The sequence below is a fragment of the Leishmania braziliensis genome, chromosome 19 (genome assembly GCF_000002845.2).
Source record: "Leishmania braziliensis MHOM/BR/75/M2904 complete genome, chromosome 19".
Classification (NCBI taxonomy): Eukaryota; Euglenozoa; class Kinetoplastea; order Trypanosomatida; family Trypanosomatidae; genus Leishmania; species Leishmania braziliensis.
The window spans coordinates 439578-463528 of NC_009311.2; the positions used below are offsets into that span (position 1 = coordinate 439578).

General features: G+C 59.9%; 7 protein-coding genes across 7 annotated transcripts; all 7 read left to right on the top strand.

The window, feature by feature from the left end:
• Window positions 1-944: 944 nt before the first annotated feature.
• Window positions 945-1301, top strand: ATG8B.1 (putative ATG8/AUT7/APG8/PAZ2; the record flags this gene model as incomplete). The annotated part of the gene is made up of 1 exon (XM_001564162.1): window positions 945-1301. The coding sequence occupies one exon, from the start codon at window positions 945-947 to the stop codon at window positions 1299-1301; it is 357 nt and encodes a 118-aa protein (XP_001564212.1).
• A 3518-nt stretch (window positions 1302-4819) lies between these two features.
• On the top strand, window positions 4820-5176 carry ATG8B.2 (putative ATG8/AUT7/APG8/PAZ2; the record flags this gene model as incomplete). The annotated part of the gene is made up of 1 exon (XM_001564163.2): window positions 4820-5176. The coding sequence occupies one exon, from the start codon at window positions 4820-4822 to the stop codon at window positions 5174-5176; it is 357 nt and encodes a 118-aa protein (XP_001564213.2).
• Window positions 5177-10262: 5086 nt separating this feature from the next.
• LBRM_19_1190 (conserved hypothetical protein) lies at window positions 10263-12908 on the top strand (the record flags this gene model as incomplete). Its single annotated transcript, XM_001564164.2, has 1 exon — window positions 10263-12908. The coding sequence occupies one exon, from the start codon at window positions 10263-10265 to the stop codon at window positions 12906-12908; it is 2646 nt and encodes an 881-aa protein (XP_001564214.2).
• Window positions 12909-13580: 672 nt separating this feature from the next.
• Window positions 13581-15533, top strand: LBRM_19_1200 (conserved hypothetical protein; the record flags this gene model as incomplete). The annotated part of the gene is made up of 1 exon (XM_001564165.1): window positions 13581-15533. One exon carries the CDS (start codon window positions 13581-13583, stop codon window positions 15531-15533), a length of 1953 nt encoding a protein of 650 aa, XP_001564215.1.
• A 1068-nt stretch (window positions 15534-16601) lies between these two features.
• Window positions 16602-19034, top strand: LBRM_19_1210 (conserved hypothetical protein; the record flags this gene model as incomplete). The annotated part of the gene is made up of 1 exon (XM_001564166.2): window positions 16602-19034. One exon carries the CDS (start codon window positions 16602-16604, stop codon window positions 19032-19034), a length of 2433 nt encoding a protein of 810 aa, XP_001564216.2.
• A 778-nt stretch (window positions 19035-19812) lies between these two features.
• On the top strand, window positions 19813-20151 carry LBRM_19_1220 (putative dynein light chain; the record flags this gene model as incomplete). Its single annotated transcript, XM_001564167.1, has 1 exon — window positions 19813-20151. The coding sequence occupies one exon, from the start codon at window positions 19813-19815 to the stop codon at window positions 20149-20151; it is 339 nt and encodes a 112-aa protein (XP_001564217.1).
• Window positions 20152-21161: 1010 nt separating this feature from the next.
• LBRM_19_1230 (putative peptidyl-prolyl cis-trans isomerase,macrophage infectivity potentiator precursor) lies at window positions 21162-21776 on the top strand (the record flags this gene model as incomplete). The annotated part of the gene is made up of 1 exon (XM_001564168.2): window positions 21162-21776. The coding sequence occupies one exon, from the start codon at window positions 21162-21164 to the stop codon at window positions 21774-21776; it is 615 nt and encodes a 204-aa protein (XP_001564218.1).
• Window positions 21777-23951: the final 2175 nt, after the last annotated feature.

The window sequence follows — 23951 nt, forward strand, 5'->3', positions numbered from 1 at the left end:
CTACGACCTGTATGTATATGCGCATGGGTATGCGTATAGCGAGAGGCTGGTGCGGTCTCTGTCCGGTGTGTGTGCGTGCCTCTCTCTCCCTTGGCGCCTCTCCTTTTCTCACGCCTTTGCACGCTGTGTGGCTGCACTGCCCCCTGTTGCCACTGTACCCTCTACACTCTTGTTTGCTGCATGCGTGGCCCGTTGTGCCATGCATCTCTGCGCGACTCTTTCTCCCACCGCGCACACCATCCACGTTGCCTGAAAGGGAAGACATGCGCTTTGAGAAGGGGGTGTGACTGGGCAGCGATGCCCTCCTTCCTGCTTCACTCCAACCCACCAACAGCACTACCATTCGAGTCAGCACGAACCCCAACCCCTCTCCCCCTCCATCAACGCGTACCTCTACTAAACCGCTATCGTGTGTTCCATCATCGCTGGGTGTGAGTGAGCTGATGCCCACCTGGCATTACTCGTTCTTGTTTCTCCTGTCTAGGCTTTGTCTCTTGCTTTCGCGGCGTGTCTCGCCGCGCGCGTGCGTGGGCAGCGCCTCCCCGCCACCACCGCATGCAGCTCGCCTACCACCCATGTGAAGAGGCCTTTTTCTCCTCCCATTTCCTCTCCCCGTGTGCTGTGCGCGTCGCGCTGTCGCCGCGCCTAGAGCCGGCAACGCGCACCGCCCGGCCCTCCATGTGTACATCCCATTCGCATTTCCAATCGCACCCCACACAAACACGCATGCGCTGACCGCCAACGCCGCCCCGCCGCGCGGCAGCCCCGCAGCGGCCCCCACCCGCGCACCTGGCCACTACTGCATGACCCCTCCCCCCACCCACTCGTCACCACCACCTCCTCCCCCCTCCTCCTCCTCCTCCTCTGCCCCCGCACCACCACCACTGCGGCAGACACCAGCCGGCGCACCCTAGCACAGCACCCCCTCCCCTCCACCATCCATCATGTCCGCCTACCAGAGCAGCAACACCGCCGAGGCACGCCGCGCCGAGTGCGCGCGCCTGCAGGCCAAGTACCCCGGCCACGTCGCCATGGTCGTCGAGGCCGCCAAGTCGAGCAAGGCGCACCTCCTCGCCCTTCCCCGCGACGCCACCGTCGCCGAGCTCGAGGCGGCCGTGCGCCAGGCGCTGGGCATCAGCGCCGCGAAGGTGACGCTCGCCGTGGAGGGCTGCACGCCGGCCGCCACCGCCTCCGTCGGCGACGTCGCCGACGCCTGCAAGCACGCCGACGGCTTCCTCTACGTGAGCGTGCGCGGCGAGCAGGCCATGGGCATCTTTTCCTTGTGCTTCCCGTTCTTTTAGGCGTTTGGGCCTCCTTAGGAAGCCATGTGTCGGTGGTGCTTAGTGACGAAGCGATGCATTCTCGTTCCGGTCTGGCTCAGTGCTCGGAGGGCCGTCCTGCAGGCCTGTTTGCTGCTACGCGGGGCTGTGGTGCCTCTGCTGTGGACGGGCTTCATCGACGACGAGGACGCTGTGTTCGTTTTGGATGATCCACTTGGCGTTTGGTACGGCTGCCTCGACACCCTCTGCGCTGCATAGGAGAGCACTGAGGGCAGCGGTGCGTAGGTGCGTGTGTGTGCCTGCCTTTTTTTGGTGGGCGCAAATGTCTAGAGACGCGTAGGCGGTGTCTGCCCCTCTCCTTTTCACTCACGTCGCCTGTGTTGTCCGGCGACACTCTCTTCTTTGACGGCCGACATTCTCAGCCCCCCCCCCGTTTTGGCCCCTCCCCGCTCCACAATCAGCGGCTGCTGTCCCTGTGCGTGTGTGTGCGTCATTCCGCTGTTTGGCTCGTCGAGAGTGAGTGTGCGGAGGCGAGCGGCGTCACTGCACACCACCGCCCTGTTTTCGATGTGTATTGTGTGTTCTCTGTTCCCTGCGTCTTCGTCTACCGTGGGTGCGGCGTAGCGTCGTCGTCGGTCTTTCGTTGCCCGGCGACCCCCCGACGGTAAGATGGATACCTGGGACGCTAACCGTTGCGGGGCGTGGCAGCACTTCCTCCTCCAGTCTTTGAAAGTCGCGCCCATGGCTGGCGCACTACGAGGAATACGCCCACGAGTCACGCACTGCTTCGCATGCGCCTGCCGCTGTTTTCATCCTACGCGCCATCATTGTCCTCCCTCTCTTTGTTTTGTTGTTGGCTCGCCGTAATAGTGGCACAACTCTCTTCTTTCCTGTTTCCGCAGTGTTCGGAGTCGCTTGTTCCTCACCACGGAGGTCGGTGAAACAGAGAGAGACGGGAAGGAAAAGGAGGCAAAAGAGTGGTGAGGTGATTCGGTGCTCGATCGGTGCGGAAAAGTGAGGTGCGGGGAAACCAGGCGGTCGAGCTCTCCGGTAGCCTCGTCGCCCTCTCTCCCCCTCCCCCTCTGTTTTCCAACGCCACGCACGCCATCCTCTCCACCGCTCCCGCTTCTTCCTGTCCTTCGTTTCCCGCACCTCTGCCTCCATAATGTGCACAGCTTATTGGTACCCTCCTCCTCCCCCCTCGAAATCAAAAAAAAAAAAAACGAATCGAAACAAAGGAGAGGCACCGGCGCTCAGGCCTCCACCTGCTTGCCCTATCCACCAGGGGGTACCGTCCACACGACGCTACCCATAATGATGGCAAGCGGCTGTGGGGCTAACGGTCTGAAGCAGCGCGTGTACAGTCCTTGGAGAAGGATGGCGATCGCCTCGTCCTTGCCTTGACAGAAAGCCCCACGGTTATGCGGCACAACGCCTGCCACTGTGGCGGCCTTGTGCCCTCTTCTGTGCGATGGTTGCTGCCGCTCAGCCGGCCACCCATCCACAAACACACACCCACGACGCTCCTCGCACCAACTTTCTTTCGCTCTACCGCTCTGCTCATCTCCAACGCCATGGCGTTTTTATTTGTTTTCCGCCTCCCATTACTACGCCCTGACGGCGTGGCGGCACCTCAGTGCGTGGCATCTAGGCCCCAGCACCCCCACTCCATGTGAGGGAGCCAGGCAGCCCCCCCTCTCCCTGCTAATGCCGGACCACCTCTGGCGGCGACAGGGTCAGGCACACACGACGTAGGGAGGTCAGAGCGATGTATGGTTGCTGATGTCGGCGGCCAGGTCCCGGATGGCGCTGCGTCAGAGCGACCTGCGACAGCGAGCACGTCTGTGACGCCCATGTGATGGGCCGAGTGTCAGCGTGGGGAGCCTGAGCCGCACCGAGGGGGACGCACCGTGTGGCGACGAGCATAGTGGGAGCGGCCGCAAGCCGACCTGCGAGGCGGGTGGCTGGTAAAGTTTGAGGCAGACGCGGTGCTCAGGTGACTGAGTCGGCGCATTACTGTACCGCGCGTCTACGGCCGCTTCGCACGACGCGATGGGCCTGTGACGGGCTGGGGAGTCGTAGAGTGGCGTTTGACTCGTTTTTGTGCAGCAGAGAAGGAACACCGTGGAAGCAGGGCTCTGTACATGTGCTCCTCCTTGGGTATCTCGACACCCGGGGATGGCGATCGTTTCGCGCGTGTTGTATGGCTCGGTCAGTGTAGCAGCCGCCATCCCACCCCGAAGCATGGCGTTGTACATGTGCTGTTTTTCTTTGGTTTTCATAATAGTCCCTGGCCACGGCTCCACGCTTCGGCGCGCTGTTCTGCAGTGGCGTGTTTGTGTGCCCTTTTACCCCTCCCCCTCCCTCCGCCTGCTCTCTTGTGTGCCCCTTCGCTGTTGTGTTCTGTTGTACTGTGCGCACTCACTCCCGCAGTTGGGGGGTGGGGGTGGGCTGCTATGCCTCTACGTGGAGATGATTTCAGCTTTCTTCCGTTCTCTCGGAATACGCATACGCATACCCATGTGCATGTACATGTATATGCGCATGGGTATGCGTATAGCGAGAGGCTGGTGCGGTCTCTGTCCGGTGTGTGTGCGTGCCTCTCTCTCCCTTGGCGCCTCTCCTTTTCTCACGCCTTTGCACGCTGTGTGGCTGCACTGCCCCCTGTTGCCACTGTACCCTCTACACTCTTGTTTGCTGCATGCGTGGCCCGTTGTGCCATGCATCTCTGCGCGACTCTTTCTCCCACCGCGCACACCATCCACGTTGCCTGAAAGGGAAGACATGCGCTTTGAGAAGGGGGTGTGACTGGGCAGCGATGCCCTCCTTCCTGCTTCACTCCAACCCACCAACAGCACTACCATTCGAGTCAGCACGAACCCCAACCCCTCTCCCCCTCCATCAACGCGTACCTCTACTAAACCGCTATCGTGTGTTCCATCATCGCTGGGTGTGAGTGAGCTGATGCCCACCTGGCATTACTCGTTCTTGTTTCTCCTGTCTAGGCTTTGTCTCTTGCTTTCGCGGCGTGTCTCGCCGCGCGCGTGCGTGGGCAGCGCCTCCCCGCCACCAGCCCGCACGGGAGCAGGCTTCTCGGCCGCGGCCTATGCTGACAACGCCTCACACCACGCACGCGCGCACCCCCGCCTCACCACCGCATGCAGCTCGCCTACCACCCATGTGAAGAGGCCTTTTTCTCCTCCCATTTCCTCTCCCCGTGTGCTGTGCGCGTCGCGCTGTCGCCGCGCCTAGAGCCGGCAACGCGCACCGCCCGGCCCTCCATGTGTACATCCCATTCGCATTTCCAATCGCACCCCACACAAACACGCATGCGCTGACCGCCAACGCCGCCCCGCCGCGCGGCAGCCCCGCAGCGGCCCCCACCCGCGCACCTGGCCACTACTGCATGACCCCTCCCCCCACCCACTCGTCACCACCACCTCCTCCTCCCCTCCTCCTCTGCCCCCGCACCACCACCACTGCGGCAGACACCAGCCGGCGCACCCTAGCACAGCACCCCCTCCCCTCCACCATCCATCATGTCCGCCTACCAGAGCAGCAACACCGCCGAGGCACGCCGCGCCGAGTGCGCGCGCCTGCAGGCCAAGTACCCCGGCCACGTCGCCATGGTCGTCGAGGCCGCCAAGTCGAGCAAGGCGCACCTCCTCGCCCTCCCCCGCGACGCCACCGTCGCCGAGCTCGAGGCGGCCGTGCGCCAGGCGCTGGGCATCAGCGCCGCGAAGGTGACGCTCGCCGTGGAGGGCTGCACGCCGGCCGCCACCGCCGCCGTCGGCGACGTCGCCGACGCCTGCAAGCACGCCGACGGCTTCCTCTACGTGAGCGTGCGCGGCGAGCAGGCCATGGGCATCTTTTCCTTGTGCTTCCCGTTCTTTTAGGCGTTTGGGCCTCCTTAGGAAGCCATGTGTCGGTGGTGCTTAGTGACGAAGCGATGCATTCTCGTTCCGGTCTGGCTCAGTGCTCGGAGGGCCGTCCTGCAGGCCTGTTTGCTGCTACGCGGGGCTCAGGTGCCTCTGCTGTGGACGGGCTTCATCGACGACGAGGACGCTGTGTTCGTTTTGGATGATCCACTTGGCGTTTGGTACGGCTGCCTCGACACCCTCTGCGCTGCATAGGAGAGCACTGAGGGCAGCGGTGCGTAGGTGCGTGTGTGTGCCTGCCTTTTTTTGGTGGGCGCAAATGTCTAGAGACGCGTAGGCGGTGTCTGCCCCTCCCCTTTTCACTCACGTCGCCTGTGTTGTCCGGCGACACTCTCTTCTTTGACGGCCGACATTCTCAGCCCCCCCCCCGTTTTGGCCCCTCCCCGCTCCACAATCAGCGGCTGCTGTCCCTGTGCGTGTGTGTGCGTCATTCCGCTGTTTGGCTCGTCGAGAGTGAGTGTGCGGAGGCGAGCGGCGTCACTGCACACCACCGCCCTGTTTTCGATGTGTATTGTTTGTTCTCTGTTCCCTGCGTCTTCGTCTACCGTGGGTGCGGCGTAGCGTCGTCGTCGGTCTTTCGTTGCCCGGCGACCCCCCGACGGTAAGATGGATACCTGGGACGCTAACCGTTGCGGGGCGTGGCAGCACTTCCTCCTCCAGTCTTTGAAAGTCGCGCCCATGGCTGGCGCACTACGAGGAATACGCCCACGAGTCACGCACTGCTTCGCATGCGCCTGCCGCTGTTTTCATCCTACGCGCCATCATTGTCCTCCCTCTCTTTGTTTTGTTGTTGGTTCGCCGTAATAGTGGCACAACTCTCTTCTTTCCTGTTTCCGCAGTGTTCGGAGTCGCTTGTTCCTCACCACGGAGGTCGGTGAAACAGAGAGAGACGGGAAGGAAAAGGAGGCAAAAGAGTGGTGAGGTGATTCGGTGCTCGATCGGTGCGGAAAAGTGAGGTGCGGGGAAACCAGGCGGTCGAGCTCTCCGGTAGCCTCGTCGCCCTCTCTCCCCCTCCCCCTCTGTTTTCCAACGCCACGCACGCCATCCTCTCCACCGCTCCCGCTTCTTCCTGTCCTTCGTTTCCCGCACCTCTGCCTCCATAATGTGCACAGCTTATTGGTACCCTCCTCCTCCCCCCTCGAAATCAAAAAAAAAAAACGAATCGAAACAAAGGAGAGGCACCGGCGCTCAGGCCTCCACCTGCTTGCCCTATCCACCAGGGGGTACCGTCCACACGACGCTACCCATAATGATGGCAAGCGGCTGTGGGGCTAACGGTCTGAAGCAGCGCGTGTACAGTCCTTGGAGAAGGATGGCGATCGCCTCGTCCTTGCCTTGACAGAAAGCCCCACGGTTATGCGGCACAACGCCTGCCACTGTGGCGGCCTTGTGCCCTCTTCTGTGCGATGGTTGCTGCCGCTCAGCCGGCCACCCATCCACAAACACACACCCACGACGCTCCTCGCACCAACTTTCTTTCGCTCTACCGCACTGCTCATCTCCAACGCCATGGCGTTTTTATTTGTTTTCCGCCTCCCATTACTACGCCCTGACGGCGTGGCGGCACCTCAGTGCGTGGCATCTAGGCCCCAGCACCCCCACTCCATGTGAGGGAGCCAGGCAGCCCCCCCTCTCCCTGCTAATGCCGGACCACCTCTGGCGGCGACAGGGTCAGGCACACACGACGTAGGGAGGTCAGAGCGATGTATGGTTGCTGATGTCGGCGGCCAGGTCCCGGATGGCGCTGCGTCAGAGCGACCTGCGACAGCGAGCACGTCTGTGACGCCCATGTGATGGGCCGAGTGTCAGCGTGGGGAGCCTGAGCCGCTCCGAGGGGGACGCACCGTGTGGCGACGAGCATAGTGGGAGCGGCCGCAAGCCGACCTGCGAGGCGGGTGGCTGGTAAAGTTTGAGGCAGACGCGGTGCTCAGGTGACTGAGTCGGCGCATTACTGTACCGCGCGTCTACGGCCGCTTCGCACGACGCGATGGGCCTGTGACGGGCTGGGGAGTCGTAGAGTGGCGTTTGACTCGTTTTTGTGCAGCAGAGAAGGAACACCGTGGAAGCAGGGCTCTGTACATGTGCTCCTCCTTGGGTATCTCGACACCCGGGGATGGCGATCGTTTCGCGCGTGTTGTATGGCTCGGTCAGTGTAGCAGCCGCCATCCCACCCCGAAGCATGGCGTTGTACATGTGCTGTTTTTCTTTGGTTTTCATAATAGTCCCTGGCCACGGCTCCACGCTTCGGCGCGCTGTTCTGCAGTGGCGTGTTTGTGTGCCCTTTTACCCCTCCCCCTCCCTCCGCCTGCTCTCTTGTGGGCCCCTTCGCTGTTGTGTTCTGTTGTACTGTGCGCACTCACTCCCGCAGTTGGGGGGTGGGGGTGGGCTGCTATGCCTCTACGTGGAGATGATTTCAGCTTTCTTCCGTTCTCTCGGAATACGCATACGCATACCCATGTGCATGTACATGTATATGCGCATGGGTATGCGTATAGCGAGAGGCTGGTGCGGTCTCTGTCCGGTGTGTGTGCGTGCCTCTCTCTCCCTTGGCGCCTCTCCTTTTCTCACGCCTTTGCACGCTGTGTGGCTGCACTGCCCCCTGTTGCCACTGTACCCTCTACACTCTTGTTTGCTGCATACGTGGCCCGTTGTCCCATGCATCTCTGCGCGACTCTTTCTCCCACCGCGCACACCATCCACGTTGCCTGAAAGGGAAGACATGCGCTTTGAGAAGGGGGTGTGACTGGGCAGCGATGCCCTCCTTCCTGCTTCACTCCAACCCACCAACAGCACTACCATTCGAGTCAGCACGAACCCCAACCCCTCTCCCCCTCCATCAACGCGTACCTCTACTAAACCGCTATCGTGTGTTCCATCATCGCTGGGTGTGAGTGAGCTGATGCCCACCTGGCATTACTCGTTCTTGTTTCTCCTGTCTAGGCTTTGTCTCTTGCTTTCGCGGCGTGTCTCGCCGCGCGCGTGCGTGGGCAGCGCCTCCCCGCCATCAGCCCACCTCTCTCCTGGTGATTTGTGCAGAAGAGCGTGTGTACATGCGTCGATCTAGACGAATGTATGTGTGTATACGCGTGGGTGTACTGTCGTTTCACTTCCGCGCTTCATGTGCTGACGTGCTCTTCTGGTCTTCTCCACTTGTTTTGTGTTATGTTCTTCATCCCTCGCCCCCCCCCCTTCCTTTTCTCTGTCTTGCTCGCTTCACTTTTCCCTCAATGAACGTCGCTAACAGTGAGCGGGCGCGTGGGCATCAACGTACTTGCGTCTATGTGTGGGTGCTTCTCTGGTCAGTAGAGAGAGAAGGATCGTTCGGGAGAGAGGCGTAGGGAGCGGAGTAATCGAGTGAGTGCTGGGGTGGGGTACACCGCAGCACTGTTCTGTGGTGTTTCTTGTTTTTATGCCCCCTCCCCCCTCTCCTCCTCACTCCTTTTTTCCTCATTCGTATGGCAAGAGTGTTGAATGAGACGCACGCCAGTTCGCTGATGGTAGCCTAAAGGCACAGAAGCACACAACGTGTTTCTTGAAAGCTATAGTGCTGCTGACTCTGTGTTTTTTACACTGGGTGTCTGCGTTTCCTTTTTTTTTCAATACAGGGGATAGTGAGCGGTAGACTCACTGCCATAGCGCTGGCGTTCTCTTGCTCGCTGTGTCCATCCGGAAACGAAAAACCTTTCCAGCGCAAGTGCTCCCCCCCTCCCCCCTCCCTCTGCTGCTCCTTCGCTCTTTTGCACTTCTTTCTCTTTCCTCCGCACGGCTTTCGTATTTTTCCATTGGGCTTCTTTACGTGTCGGTGTGCGTGTGTGTGGGGAGTGGGGAGGCGTAATACCCTTCAGCAGCGTGCCCATCCACACATTGACGGACAGGCAGACACGCGTGGGAGAGAAAAGCTGAAGTGGTCCGTGCAGTGCACTCACAACTGTGCGTCTTTCTCACTCCCTTCATCCCTCCCCTCACTCCCCTTTCACCCACGATGCGCCCAACGAGAAGTTGGCCAATCGTGGTTTTCCTGTTGTACACACACACCACCTCCGCCCCCACCCCCAATCCCTACGCACACACCCATGCTGGTATCGCAAGCAAGTGGCGCTGTACCTCAGCACCGCCACCATCCCCTTGTATTTGCCTTACCAATGTGGTCGCTGTCGTCGTGTATGGTGTCTTATTCTGTGATTTGTTTGACTCTATCTTTAGATCAGGACTCAAGTCTGTTGTTCTTCTTCTCGACGTGTCCTTTCGCTGTCACTCAACAGAACGCCAAACCCCCACTATGCTCGTCGCCACACGGTGCGTCCCCCTCGGAGCGGCTCAGGCTCCCCACGCTGACACTCGGCCCATCACATGGGCGTCACAGACGTGCTCGCTGTCGCAGGTCGCTCTGACGCAGCGCCATCCGGGACCTGGCCGCCGACATCAGCAACCATACATCGCTCTGACCTCCCTACGTCGTGTGTGCCTGACCCTGTCGCCGCCAGAGGTGGTCCGGCATTAGCAGGGAGAGGGGGGGCTGCCTGGCTCCCTCACATGGAGTGGGGGTGCTGGGGCCTAGATGCCACGCACTGAGGTGCCACCACGCCGTCAGGAGGCAGCAAGTCAGGAGAGGAGAGGCGCTCTTCAAGTCTACGCGATGCCGCATGGGCGGACGTGTCTGCTGAGATGAAGGCAAGGAAGAGAGACGATTGAAAACAGGAAGTGTCTCTTTCCAATCGCCAATGCAAAATGTGTTGGCGTGGAAGGCAAAAACCCACTCGTGCACCTCGTCTGTGTCTCCGATGTGATCATCTTCTTCACCACCTCTCCGTCCATCCATCCCTCTCTCTCTTTTCACTCGTCCTTCGCATGGCGATAGGCCTAAAAGACGACGTCGACCCACCCCCCCCCATCCCTGTCGTTGCCTTGAGTAGGATATTGCGCTCTTGAAGAGCCTACACACGCATACATACGCGCTCTCTTTCTACTTTTTACAACTACATCACCGCTTCATCGTCGTTAACGCTCTCTCTGGCTGCCACTGTTGTTATGACAATCGCTTTGCATGGATGTGCTCCTCCACGTGGTGCAGACCACTTCGGCCTCACCGCTCTCCGCGCCTGTGGTCCTATCGGCAAACGGTAGCCACACAAGTTTCACTGTGGAGAGTCTGCGGCTCTCACGTACAGAAGCGCGACTGGGCAGTAGCGTTTCTGCTCAGTGGCACGTCGCTCTCTGCTCCCCTGCGGAAGACGAGAGCATCCACGGTTGCGACGGTGATCCACACGCATTTTTCTCAGCCGCCCTATCGAGGTGTCCCCCAGCAGCACCATTGTCACCCGTCCCCTCCAGCACCGTGCACGTCTCCGCCGTCTCCGTAGATATTACGGATCTTCGTGGACGGCGGTCACCTGGTGGCCACGCCACCACCGCTACCGTAGACGTGTTGCGGGAAAAGCTGCATTACTTATGTGCAGCGTTCGTCAGGGCAGGCGTCGGCGGTGCGGACGCGCCACCGGTGGCCTACGCCGAAACGGCCTTTTTTTTCGGTAGCCGACTTGGCACGCGCAAAGACGCGCTCTACCTCACGGCGCTGCATCGGCTCCTTGTGGAAGCACTGCTGATCGTGAAAGATCGCGCCTTGCCCCCACCATCACTGCCACCGTTGGATGTGGACGTCTCCCTCGTGGACTACGACGAAGTGTGGGGTGCAGGGGACGTGCTAGCAGCTGAGGTAGCCCAGCCCTCCGCGCATGGCACACACGTGCAGCGGAGCCGGGTTACGTGGATGCCACTGACGAAGTTACTGGAGTATGTGCCTCGGCCTCAAAGTGCGATGACTGGCACTTCCACCACCCTACCATGGTCCACCTCTCTGACCGAGACGAACAGTAAGAGTCAGACGAGTGCCACTCAGTTGGCTCAGCTTGTGCGACAGCGGCTGCAGAGGTGGTTTGACCGCATCGACAGCGCCACGTCGGAATTTCCCTCAGCGCCAGTGTCCCCGTCACCGCCTGCCGCGGCGGATCGGCTTCGCCATTTAGAGGGGAACACTCTTCTCTTCACATTGCGGCTGCGGCGCTGCACCAGCTCATCGACGCCGGCCTTGCAAGCGCGCGTCAGCGCGGCGTACTTTACACTCGTACTGCTCCCCGAGTGTGGGGCCGCCCTGCTCCATGGAGAAGCTGGCGCCGCTGTCGCTGCGATGCGTATGTCGTCGCGTCGGGCGGGTGCCGCACTCTGGCGCGAGTTCGAAGCGCTCTCAGCCTTCATGCGATCTCTGCCGCAGAGCAGTCATTGTCGCAGTGATGATGAACAGAAGAGAAGCAGCTGCAAGAAACACGACCGCACCACTGCAGCAACTGTGCAAGCACAAATGCATGCCGCTGCCCTTCGGCGCAGTCGGTGGCTGACCACCATCGCCCGCATCCATGATCCTCTGACCCCGCTGACGAGAGCGTCAGTCACAGCTACAGGCGAGCACAGCTCTGACGATCTTGTGGATTATTTTCTGAACAGTTCCACTGTACGCTCGTTTTCGTGGATCGGGTGTATCGCCGCTGCTGCTAGCCATCAGCGCGCAACGCGCTCGACTCTCGCCTTTCTCTCTCGCCTCCAGCCACCGCAGAGGGCACGGCGCGACTGTCCAGCATCCGTAATGGAGCGCTCGCCTGAGAAAGCAACGGGCGCTCCATTGGCCAGGCACCTTCACACACATCACAAGAACGCCGCGGATGACACCAACGAAAGAGATGCGCCAAGAGCCCAAGCAGCATCGAGCAGCTCAGCTACCTCCACGCCACCGCTCCCCTCTCCCAGACCGTCTGCAAATGCGCCGCGACCGTACTTCTCTCCTTGCCCCCATGGTGGCAGCGCAACGAGCATCAACAGTTCCAAAAAGGCAAGGACGGCGGCTGCATCTTACCTGCCGCTCAGCGACGAGCCCAACACTACTGTGGATCCTGTCGCTGCTTCTTCGCGAGTCAGTCACGCTAGTCGCGGTTCAGATAACAGCGATGTTTCGTCCGAAGATGCCTGTCAGGAGCGAGCACCGCCGCCAGCTCAAGTTGAGGCGCTGGTCACCTCCCTGCGTGTGTACGCGTCGGTGCTGGAGGAAGAGGTGCGGCGGCTGCGTCGCCGGCTCCAACGATATGAAGCAGCACCCTACGACAGCAGAGGCAGCACTGGCGATCCGCCCGTCCGTTCGCCGCCCCAAGAGATACAGGGATACGACTCTTCTAATACCTCGGTCGGTTTCTCCGCCCTCCACGCCACTTCTCCAGGTGTCTGCGACTCCCTTCCCCACTTGGTTCAAGTTGCCGTCGACGACCTTCGCACGGATGCGCGGTTCCCGCTGGCGCTCCATGTAAAGCTCAATGCTCTGATACAACGGCTAGCGAACTCATACACAGCAGCCGTTCAGGTGCGGCGAAACGACGCTGCTGACTCACCTGCCGTGATGCAGCAGCGAAATGAAAAGAGAGAGGTCAGGGATGCGTATGTCGCGCAGCTCGAGGCCACAGTAGCCCTGTATGAGCAAAAGCTGGCGCTCATGGATTACTACGTGGCACCAACGCTGATGCAGTGCGTCGATGAATTGGATCAGTGGCAGCAGCAGCAGCAGCAGCACCATCGGCAACGCATGCGCACCGCTCTCACAGGGGTAAGCCTAGGTCCCCCACATCCATATCCCACACTGCTGCCGGAGTGACACTGAGATGGAGAGGGGGGGGGGGGGGGGGCGGGTCGGCCACCGTGTCGACTCACCTCGACAACGCGAAAGAAAACTGAAGGACGAACGCGTATGCCTCAGTGTGGCAGACGCAACCCGTTGACATCGAGCGAAACATACAGCGCAAGACAGCGCGCAAGTGTGCCCCTCCACCACTCCACACCAAACCCTCTTCACGCCGCTTCGGTGAGTGATACTTCTAGATGTGCTGACTCTCACATACTAGACCAGTACTGCAACGCAGTCACACACACAAAGTGACATCAGCACACAGATGCCAATGCAAAAGAACGCATTCATTTCTCGTGTCTCTCTCATACTTGGTGTGTTGCCTTGCTCCCTCATCATAACTGGACACCATCGTCGTTGCTGAAGCATCAGCAGCAGCAGCACGAGAAAGAGCCCATCCCGACATCGCCTCCCTCTCGTACCGGTTTGAAGGTGCGCTTACCTTTTACACGTATCCACGTGGAGGGCACGGACAAGCGTGGAGCATCACACATTACATTTCCCCCCACCCCTCCACCTCCTCCTCTCTCGTCTCTCCACCCCCTCACACACACACAACGAAAGCGGCAGACGTATTTTTGGGTGGGCGCGCGTCAAACAGCAACGCGCACGGGACTTTACTTTTTCCGCCCACGGTCGACAATGTCTCAGTTCGGCGCTGAGCGTTCCTCCGCACAGCCTGTGCCACCCATCGACTCTTTTGTGGAGGTGCTTCCAGTAGCGCCGCAGGTGGAGCGGCGCCGTGGGATTCTGCGCTTCTACGGTGTTACTGATTTCGCCGAGGGTGAGTGGGCCGGCGTCGAACTCGTCGGTTGTGAGGGCCGTAACAATGGTACAGTGAAGGGGATCTCCTACTTCAAGTGCGCGGCCGGCCAAGGCCTCTTTGTACGACCCAACCTTGTTGTTTCGTATGCCACAGAGATCCCGGCGCTGACTTTGGCTGCCGCCGAGGCCGCAGTGACAGCTGACTCGGCAAAGATGGAGGTGCTGGAAGAGGAGCTGCGTGTTGCGCGCCGCGAGGCAGTGGAGCGGGAGAAACTAAAGGACAGTCTTGAAGAGTCACTGCACAGCCTCCAGGCAGAGCTCGAGCAGCTGAGAGCTGCAGCATCGCAAGCAGCTGCCAAGGTGGGCACCAACAATACCGTGGATAACGCGGCGGCAACGGCCATGGAAGATGACGACGACGATCTCGTGGCGCAAGTGGAACTGGAGGAAGTGCGACTAAAGCTGCAACGCCAGCTGAAGATCTGCGAGGCGGAGCTGAAAGCCACGAAGCAGTCAGCAAGCGAAGCAGCGGCTGCCTGTGCTGCGGCCGAAAAGCGGGAGAAGGAGGCAGAGAACGCCCGGAAGCTCAGCGAAGCGGCTCAGGCAGCGTTGCAGTCTCGCAACGTCGAGCTTGAGATGGAACTGTCCCGCGTGCAAGCAGAGCTAAGCTCAGCAGTGGCTCAGCCGAGTCAATCAGCTCAGGAATCCTCCGAGGTTGCGGCAGCAGCCTCCGCCGCCTGCCCGGATCTGCAGACTGCGTTGCGGGTCAAGGACACTGAACTGCTGCAGCCCTACGCTGCTCCTGGAGCAGCATGTCACACCCACGAGCGGCTCCGAGAAGCGAAGGTACGGGAACAGGAGCGAGTCGAGGCAGCTTATGCGAGTGAGATTGCACGCCTGCAAACCGATATGGCTGCCATGAAGGCAGAGAAGGAGGAGCTGCAGGAACTGTGCCAACTGCTGGAAGAAGAACTGAAGGAACAGAAGGCGCAGTCTGATGCACTCACGCACTTGGTGGAGGAGTTAGGTGCCGCCAAAGCCGAGGCAGAGGCTGCCGTCGAGAGAGAACGGCAGTCAGCTACGCAGGAAAAGCTCCGCCTGGCTCGCGAACTGGAAGAGGCGCGTGTCTGTGAAGTGCGGGCCATGGCGACAGTCGCACTCGCTGGGGAAGGGGTCGTGGGCCATCCAAGCACTAGCAGTACCACCACAGAAGCAAATCCTTCTCTCGAAATGGCCCTCCAGCAGTGTCGGGATGAGCTAGACGAGGCACGTACGCGCATCCTGCAGCTCCGCAGTACCCAGCAGGTGGTCCAGGAGCTGCAGCTCCGCTGCGACGAGCTGACAGAGGCGATGCGGGTGCAACGCACCGCGGCACAGAAATCGGACAACGTTGCTCGAGCGACACTCGCGGCAGCGCAGCAGCAGCACGCGCAGCAGGTGGCGCAGCTGCGTGATGTCTGTGAGGCGGCACAGCGTGAGGCGGCATCGCTCGCTACCCAGCTCAATCTCGCAGCAGCTGCACAGGGAGCGAACAGCGGCCACTCCACCGTGGCCGCGGCACTCTCTGGGACCCCGCTGGACGCTTTCCGCGAGGCCCGCTACGAAGCACGCATCCGCTCACTGGAGCAGCTGTTGCTCGAGTGCCACGCAGCACGCATGTCGTCGGCGCTATGGGACGTGTCTGCCCCTCACACACGAGCGTGGCGCGGTTTCGAGGTGCCGCTAGCATCTCTGAAGGAGCCAGTTGGAAGGCTCCTGGACTTCAGTACCCATGAGGCGTGCGTCACATCTACTAAAGCTCTCTTTCAGACACCAACTGCGCTGCACTAGTTCATGCTGGTACGGACGGCGTGGGTGGTGAGGCACACACGCTCGAGTGATCGCTCTCACACGCGTGTCCTCTATTTCACCAATGTATCCTCGGTGCGCCTCGGCACTTCTATGACGTAGGGCCGACTCGACTGTGAGCAACACCGCACTTTCGTCGCTGCGGCTGCAGCAGCAGCTGCAGCTGCTGCTCTCTCTGCTCTGCTCTTACGCGTTCACCACGCTGCCCCCATCAGCACCCATTCTCTGCTGCCCATTTCGCTGTTACGCTATCTCTGCTAGGCAACTCTCGCTCTTATATTTCGTGTTTGCGTGTTGTTGTTTTCTTTTCCGCTCCCCTTCTCGCTGCGAGTGTCACTCTCGTGTCGCGGTGCCCTTCTCCGAGGTGCCTTGGAAGGGACGCAGTGGAAGTGGGGGGTGGCGAGGGGGATAGGAGATGTGCTTGACGTGAGAGCGGGGAAGGATGTCCCCCTGCCCGCCCGCCCGCTTCACAGCAAGGAGAACAGCACCCAGAGGCCGAGAAAGATGAGTGCGATGGAAGGGACATATGTGGAGAGGGAGGGACACCGCCTTTTCTGACACACTTGCCAACGGTGGTGGTGTGCGCTGGCCCACAAGCGGCACACAGGCAAAGACGAGGTAACTCATCCGTGCCTTCAGCCTTCTTTCTTTCGCCATCTGCGCACGATGTCTCAGTCTCCACGGCTCTCAGTGTTGCCCACCCTTCACTTTCTCTCTGATTCTCTGCATTTCCACTTGGCTTATCTGGCACTGGACTCACTGATATATGTCGCTCACCACCGCTTCCATCCATCATCATAACGCCGCCACCACCACCACCCCTCCCTCCCAAAGAAACAGCCACTAACCTACATAATCGCCGTTGCACGTACCTGGCGCACACGCGCACAGGACACGGCAAAAGTGTCGAACCGGGGTGTCCGTGGCTGGATGTTGGGCACGCGTGTTGCGGTGCGTACCTCTTTCTTTTTTGCTTGATTTCTAGATCTATTCCTCCCCTGCCCCTTCCCTTCGTAGGGGCTGTGGGCTTCGACAAGAAACCGTGCTCGCATGTCCTCGTCATCCAGTGCGCCGCAACGGGAGCAGCTGCAGCAGCAGGTGCCATGGACCTTCTCCGCATATCACACTGTGGTGCTCACAGAGTTTGTGAGCGCCCTCCAAGCTGAAGTGCGTCGCCAGCAAGACGCCTACGACCACGCGGTAGAAATGCTTAACGCAAGCGTGGACACGGGCCCAACCAGTGACATGCTGGAGCTTGGCATTCCTCTGCACGCCACACATGAAGAACAGGTGCAGGTGCTGCAAGATATGTATGCGCTGGCCACGCTGGATACCAGGGCGCTTGTCGCGCTGGGGCCTTACCGACTGCTGTACACGCTAAAGGCAAACATGACACGTATCGAAGACGAGCGTCGAGCGGGCGCTGTGGCAGCGGGGAACGGCACTGGTGGAAGGAAGATGCGCCTCGACAGGCCCCCATTCGTGCTCAAGTCGGAGACGAGCATCGGCACAACAGCCCTGGAGTGCAATGAGGATAGTCCGACACCAAAGCACCCTGTCGTGCCGCCGCTGTCGGTAAGAATCAAAGCGGAGCGCATCGACAACGACATGTATGAGGGAGTAGCGCAGCAGCAGCAGTTCCTCAGTGAGCATTCTCCTCTCGCTTCCCTATCCCTGTCCCTCACTACTGCGACGCCAGCGCTGATGCCAACCAAGGAGGAGCGCCATAGCACTAAAGGTGCCACGGTGAGCTCTGTGGGCGGCGCTGGTGCGGGCGGCTTGGGTGGTGGCTGCCCTCCCTCATGGGTGACGCTGAAAAAGGAAGCGGCACAGCCACCACTGTCGAATGGCACCTACAACGGCGCCTACTTCGTCCCCTGTCCCACTCCGACCGGCGCGCCACTCGCCCGCTATGTGTCCTTGTCGGCTCGTTCACTCTCCACCAACAACTCAACACAATCACCGTCCGCACCACTGCCCACGCTTGTCGCGCCTGTGAGCTCTTGGACCAAAGTGATGAGCAGTACGAATGGGAAGAAGCGTCCAGCAGCGTTGTCGTCGCAGGTACCCAAGCGCTGTCGCTCAGTGACCACGTCGCAGGCAAACGCTGTTGCCGCGGACAAGGAGTTATTTCTTTCGCAAGCGCAGCGGCCGAAAGTCGCCTGTATGCAGAACCGCGTGCGTCTCCTCCATGGGCCACACCCACCCTCTTCCCCTTCGAAGGAGACGCGGGAGGGGGACCGCGCACTGCAGTTGTGGTGGCGTGTGTGGCCCAATTTCGCACCGATGTGGTTACCAGACGTGAGAAAAAGTGAGCAGCAACAGCGCACCACAACAGCACCGCCTTCCATCCCACACGAGTGCGTTCGGCCGACTCCTGCCATGGTCGCGGCGCTGATCCGCGTTGCTGAGCAAAACTACGAGCGGGATTGTGAGCGCTGCGCGGCAAAGCAGGCGTATCTCACAACGATGCTAGACACGCCGGAGTCTCTGAGGGTGAGTGGTGTGGCACTAAGCACGGCTGACGCAAAGAATGCCGGGCAAGCGACTCTCGAAACATCGCTGGTATCGCCTGATCCACAAGCGCTGCGTCAACTCCAAGACGAGCTGGCGAGCGCGCAGGCGAAGCTTAACAGTGCGTACGCCGAGCGGCTGGCGCTTCTCCGAGAGCTGAAAGCAGCGCTGCAGGATGAATCCGTAGTGTGTGTCGATGGGGCCACAGTGTCTGAGGCTGGTGAGACGAAGCATGCTGCTCCTTCCCCAGTGTCGCGCGCGCAGCACCGCGCTGCATCGCCATCGGGCGGCCTAAAGAGGAGCCAGCGGTCTAGCTCGACTCACTATGCGACTCGTGCCTCTACCGCTATCGACGTCGAGGCGAGGAATGCTGACCGCAGAGGCGAGGGGGAGGCGGTGTCCGATATATCCACGAAGAGCGCAGCGGCTGGCGTAGCCGCTCTGGAACTGCTTCACTCCGCTCTTGCAGACCCCACATCGCTGCTGCAAAAAGCCTACAAGGCGCGCGACTCCCTCGCGTTCTGTTCCAGCGAAGTGGCCTCCTCGGCAAGGACACGCGGGCCCCGCTCGCAGGCCGCGTCCGAGGAAACCTGGGACCTGCCAAACGGCATCATCGGCATCAACTTGCCGTCCTTGGAGCACGACCGCAACGCGCCAGACCTGATGGAGTACCTTTGGCCAGAGGACTTGGATGCTCTCATCCGGCATGAGCTGCGTGGCGTCGTTAGTGCCAAGAGTCACAACCCCGAAGCGCGCAGTGTTCACGTGGTACTGTCAGCGGCGCAGGTGCGGCAGCTCGAGGAAGCGGCGTGTGCCGTGTCCACTGGGGACTCCGCTTCTCAACTACAAGTGGTGGTGCTGCCGGTGGTGGCTGGCAGCCTCATGGCGCACCCCAAATTTGTCGAAAGCGGCTGGCTCTACGTGCACGGGCGTGGCGAAACAATTGGTGCTGAAGTCGAACTCAACTGAGGTGTAAGAGCCCACCGCGGCAGTGCTTGCTTTGCTCTTTTTCCCTCTTGCGTGTGTAAAACACTTCTGTCTTATCGCGGAGGGGTATCCTCTGTCCGAGCAATTTCAGCACGTGTCGCACCTCTCGTGTGCTGGGACAGTAGTGGGGGACGAAGACGGGCGAGTATTGGCAGTATTGTGGATGTGAGAAGGGTGAGAGAAGAAAGAGCTCCCACAGCACACCCCATTCCTTTGCTCTCTGCCAACTACATGCACCCGAGAAGATAAAGAGAAGCATCTCTCCCCGTCATATCGGGAAGTACGCAGCACCCCTATCAGTCGAGGCTTTTGGCTACGCACGCTCCATCCCACCCCCCCCCCCCCCCCCCTCCTCCTCCTAAGCTGCTCTTCTTAGCGGCTTGTTTGGTTGGTCGTGCCGCTGTGAATACGCGTGTGTGTGTGTGTGTGTGGCGCTTTGCTACATTTGCTGCACAAAAGACTTGACTGAGTGGAGGGGGGAGGGGAGGGGAGGGGAGGGACTGTTCGTTTAACAGAGCCCCTCCCCTACCTCCCTCTTTCCCTCCCTCTTTCAAGCCTCCTCTCTCTCTCTCTCTGGGCTCGTCAACGCCCTCCTCTCTCTCCCGCCTCCTCACTCTCCACTCTACCCAACAGGCCTCTACACAGGATAGGCATTGGGTACTCATCTCGCAGCACCACACATCGGCATGTACACATCCGGTCTCCACCGTCGCTCTCTCTCTGGCTCACTCACCTGTTCTTTTGGTTGTTAGCGGCCCTGATGTCTGGAACGAAGGTCCTCATCAAAGAGTCCGCCATGCCGGTGGATATGCAACAAGACTGCGCCGACTGCGCCGCACACGCGCTCTTCACCTTGAAGCTACACGAACAAACCGAACTCGCTCAGTTCATCAAGAAGGAGCTGGATATCAAGTACGGCGGGCAGTGGCACTGCATCGTCGGACACTCTTTTGGTTCCTGCGTCGGCCATGATGAGGCGTTCTTCGTGTACTTTGAGATCAACAGCATCTTCTTTAGCATGTGGAGGATGAACAAGACGCTCGAAGCGAAGCAGGTGTCGATCGACAATGCAGGGCGCATTGTGCAGGCTACCACCTAGAGTCGTCTCTTGTGTCTTGTCATGTACTGAACCCCGAGCGAGGGGCGAGGGGAGGCAGCACCAGGTTGCGGGGCTTTGATGGTTCTGGTGGGCGCCATCGCGACAGAAGTGAAGCTTCGGTGTGCAGAAGGAGCGGAAGTGTTTCACCTCATCTTGATGAGTCACGGTGACGGTGTCTCACAGATGAACCGCATGACTCTGAAGCCCAAACACCTCACACGCTTCCTGTCAACCCGTTGTTGTGCCACAAACCCTCTTTCGACAGGACAGCGCCCGAGCTGTATCCCTTGGATGTACAGCAGAAAAAGGCACTGCCGAACGTGCTCTGCCAGTACGTGGTCATTGCGGTGTGCCTGACCCACCACTTGCACTGTCTCCCTTCAATGCAGCCAACCAACAAGCCACGTACGTGATGAAGTGAATATTCACAGCCGCACCGAAGAGAGGCTCTGACAGCTCCATCTATGGCACTGTCCTTCTGGTAGGCGACAGGCTTGGTCTTAGCTGCCTAAGTTTTTCGTTTATGGAGAAGGGGGGAGGGGCGTCAAAAATGGCCCGGCTGAGCCACAACTGCTCCATCCTCGACGTCGTTGCCTCGCTTCCCTGAGCGACGCACTCATCATGTCAAGCGCGTTGGTGTTGTCGGTGTGTCTTTCTCTTCTCTGTGTGGGTGTCCCCACCTCAACCCTCTCACACTTTTTCACGCCCTCACCAAACTCCCACACGCATTCCTCGCTCTCTCCTCCCTCCCCTTTTCCCTCTCTCTACAGAGCCCACGGCGTCTTGAAGTCCCCACCCCAACGCGAACACACACCACATCCATCATTCATGGACCAATTGTTGCCCTGAGCGCCTCCTCTGACTGTTCCTTCAGCTCTCGTCGTTCGATCCCTCGCGCATCCTTTGGCTGCTCTGTCGTCTTCGTGTGTTCTTGCGCGTGTACATACGCTCGCCTCACGGAAAGGGACGAACGAAAAGCAGCCACATAATAATACAACTCATAATCTCACATGAATCGCTTCTCCACTATGCGCTGCGTGTTCGCGGCTGTGGCCACGCTGCTGCTGCTGTTGCTCACACTCTGCGTGGTAAGCGTCGAGGCCAGCTACTGGTCTAATGAAGTGAACCGCGTGCGCACCTACACAGCGTTCAACTACATGGCGCGCATGGCAAAGCAGCCGAACGTGTCTGCACTGCCGTCTGGGGTCCTGTTTACTATCGAGCGTCGAGGTTTTGGCGACCGTGCCCCGGCGCCGGAGGACAAATGCGAGATGCACTACACAATCCACCAGCGCTTCCCCGACATTGTGGAGAGCACACGCCACAACCCCTACCCGGTGTGCCGCTCGCCGTCGCAGCTGATCCCTGGCATGGCCGAGGCGATGCAGCTGATGCGCGAAGGCGATCGGTGGCACCTCTACGTGCCCTATCAGCTCGCCTACGGCGTGGAGGGCTGCAAGGAGAAAAAAGTGGCGCCCATGTCTAGCGTGCGTGTGGAGATAGAACTGTACAAGTGCAAGTCGCCCAGTGGTAAGACGAGCACTGAAATCGACGCGTACCTCGCCCAGTTCGTCAAATCACCGATGCCGGTCAAGACAGAGCCTCTCGATTACGCTGATTTGTAAATTCGGCGATATAGTATCTCTTCCTTTGATATTTACATAAGTGTGTGTGTGTGTGTGTGTGTGTTGGTGTGGGTGTGGGTGTGGGTGTGGGTGTTTAAGCGCTTGATAGGTCGCCACACTTTACTGGACGTTGTTCGTTGGTGTGTGCGCTTTTCGTTTACTCCTCAGCAATCTTCGGCTCTGTCGTGGTTCGGCAGCGTGCTCGGAAAACCTGCCCGTGTGCGGCGGCTTCCCCCCCCCCCCTCTTCTACGCCACACATGCGCCCACGTGCCCGGTACACCAAGGAGCATAAAAGACACGCCTGTCAAAGGAAAAGGTACACACAGATAGAGAGGGAGGGAGAGAGAACGCGAAAAGAGTTGCGGCAGCAGTGACCCGATGGCGCCTTGCGAAACTCACCCCCCCCCCCATGAATGGTGGCGGGGAGGGGGCACATGGGTGGGTTTGAGCTCAGGATGTGCAGCAGTTGTACGTGTCTGTCCGATGCTTCTGCGGGCCACGGCACGTCGATAGGTGCTGTGTTCCTCAGCAAAGCACGCGTGCATTGTACACGGAGCGAAAAAGAATCGGACTGGAGGCGGTGGTGGTGAAGCAGATCGGCGCAAATCTTTGTAGTTCCTCCCCCTGCCCCGCCACCGGGGAGTAGATTCTTCGCTTCGCCCTTGTCTTGGGAATCATGTCGCGCTCCGAGCCTTCACCTTCACCCCTCCCTCACCTCCCGCCTCCAAAGGAGCCTCGGTCTTCTCAACTACTGAACACAAGGCACACCACTGCGTGTCTCTGGGATGGACCGCTCTCCCACTTTTTTCCCTTCCTTGCCCGCCCACCGAGTGGCACAGTCGCAGATCTCTTTGGGAAAGTAGAGTACGATGACCGCAACAAGTCTCAGAGACCCCCTCCCAGAGCCCCAGCGGTCACTGCAGCGGGGGCTGAGACCTACGCTCAGTGGTGTACCTCATTCGCCACAGGTGTTACGCTGAGCGCTGTTGCGGCGCTCCTCGCCCCGTCCTCCTTCCTCCTCCCCGCTCTAAATCCCACAAGAGCGAGGAGCACTGCGGGCGCACTTTTGCGGCTTTATTCGTATGAAAGTGGTAGAGCCGCTGAAGGGTAGGCAAACCCGCCAACGCTGCTCATCAGTCGCACCGTGTCTGGCGCGTGAAGGAGCTCGTGGTGCGCTGTTGATAGGTGAGAGATGCTCTGAGCACTGGAGATGTCGCCAGCGGGATCCGTTGCGGGCGCGCTCGACTACGCAGTGCGGCAGATTCCCTTGGGGGACCGCGATGCGCGGACTGGCGAGCACGAAGGTGTCGTAAAGGGGAAGAGGCGAAACAAAACCTGCGCCTAACGAGCACTCCCCACGATTCAAGCCGGTAGCCAGCGCACACGCTTTCACCTTCGTATGTGTCGGAGGATGGTCATTTGTGGCTCTGGATTGAACGTAATGTCTGCTTCCGACAGAAAACGAGTAAAGGCGATGATGCGCAGCTGCGCTGAGCACTGCAGGCTATCACGGTCTCTCTCCGGTGCTCTCGGCGGGCACTTTTCGAGGGCAACACGTACCAGCGCCGTATCCCCACGTGCGCCACGCCACGTTGCTGCGCTACACACAGTATACGGCAAAGTGGGGGAAAGAAAAAGGCCCGCCTGCGTTGTCAAAGTAGCCTATTCCAACATTCCCTCCCTCCCCTTCCCTCTACCGACGATCCCCCTCTTCATACCGCTCTCATTCTCCCTCCACCCCCTCCCTCGCACTCTTCGACGGCCGTCGTGCTCACTGCGCACGAGTCCCTATGCAAGCGTCTGCAACAACACCAGTCGACACAAACACCACAGTGCGTACAATACACGTATTACATTTTTCCCACACACACACACACATTCTCTCGACCACAGACAGACAGACGAACGCGGATTAAGTGAGAGAGTTATTATGCTTCTGCCATTCACCGTGCTTGTGCTCCTGTCCCCTCTCCCCCTCCCTCCCCCCCTCCCCTCTCTTACTGATCGGGCGCACAGCTGGTACAACGGGCAGAGCGGTGCGTCCCCACCTCATTATTGATGATTGTTGTGTCCCTGTCCCGTCCCTCTTGCTTCCCTGCCTAGCGCCTCTCCCACGCTCGCTGGGCTTGCGGGGTGGGACATAGGCTACGAGGATGGGAATAATTCCAAGAGGA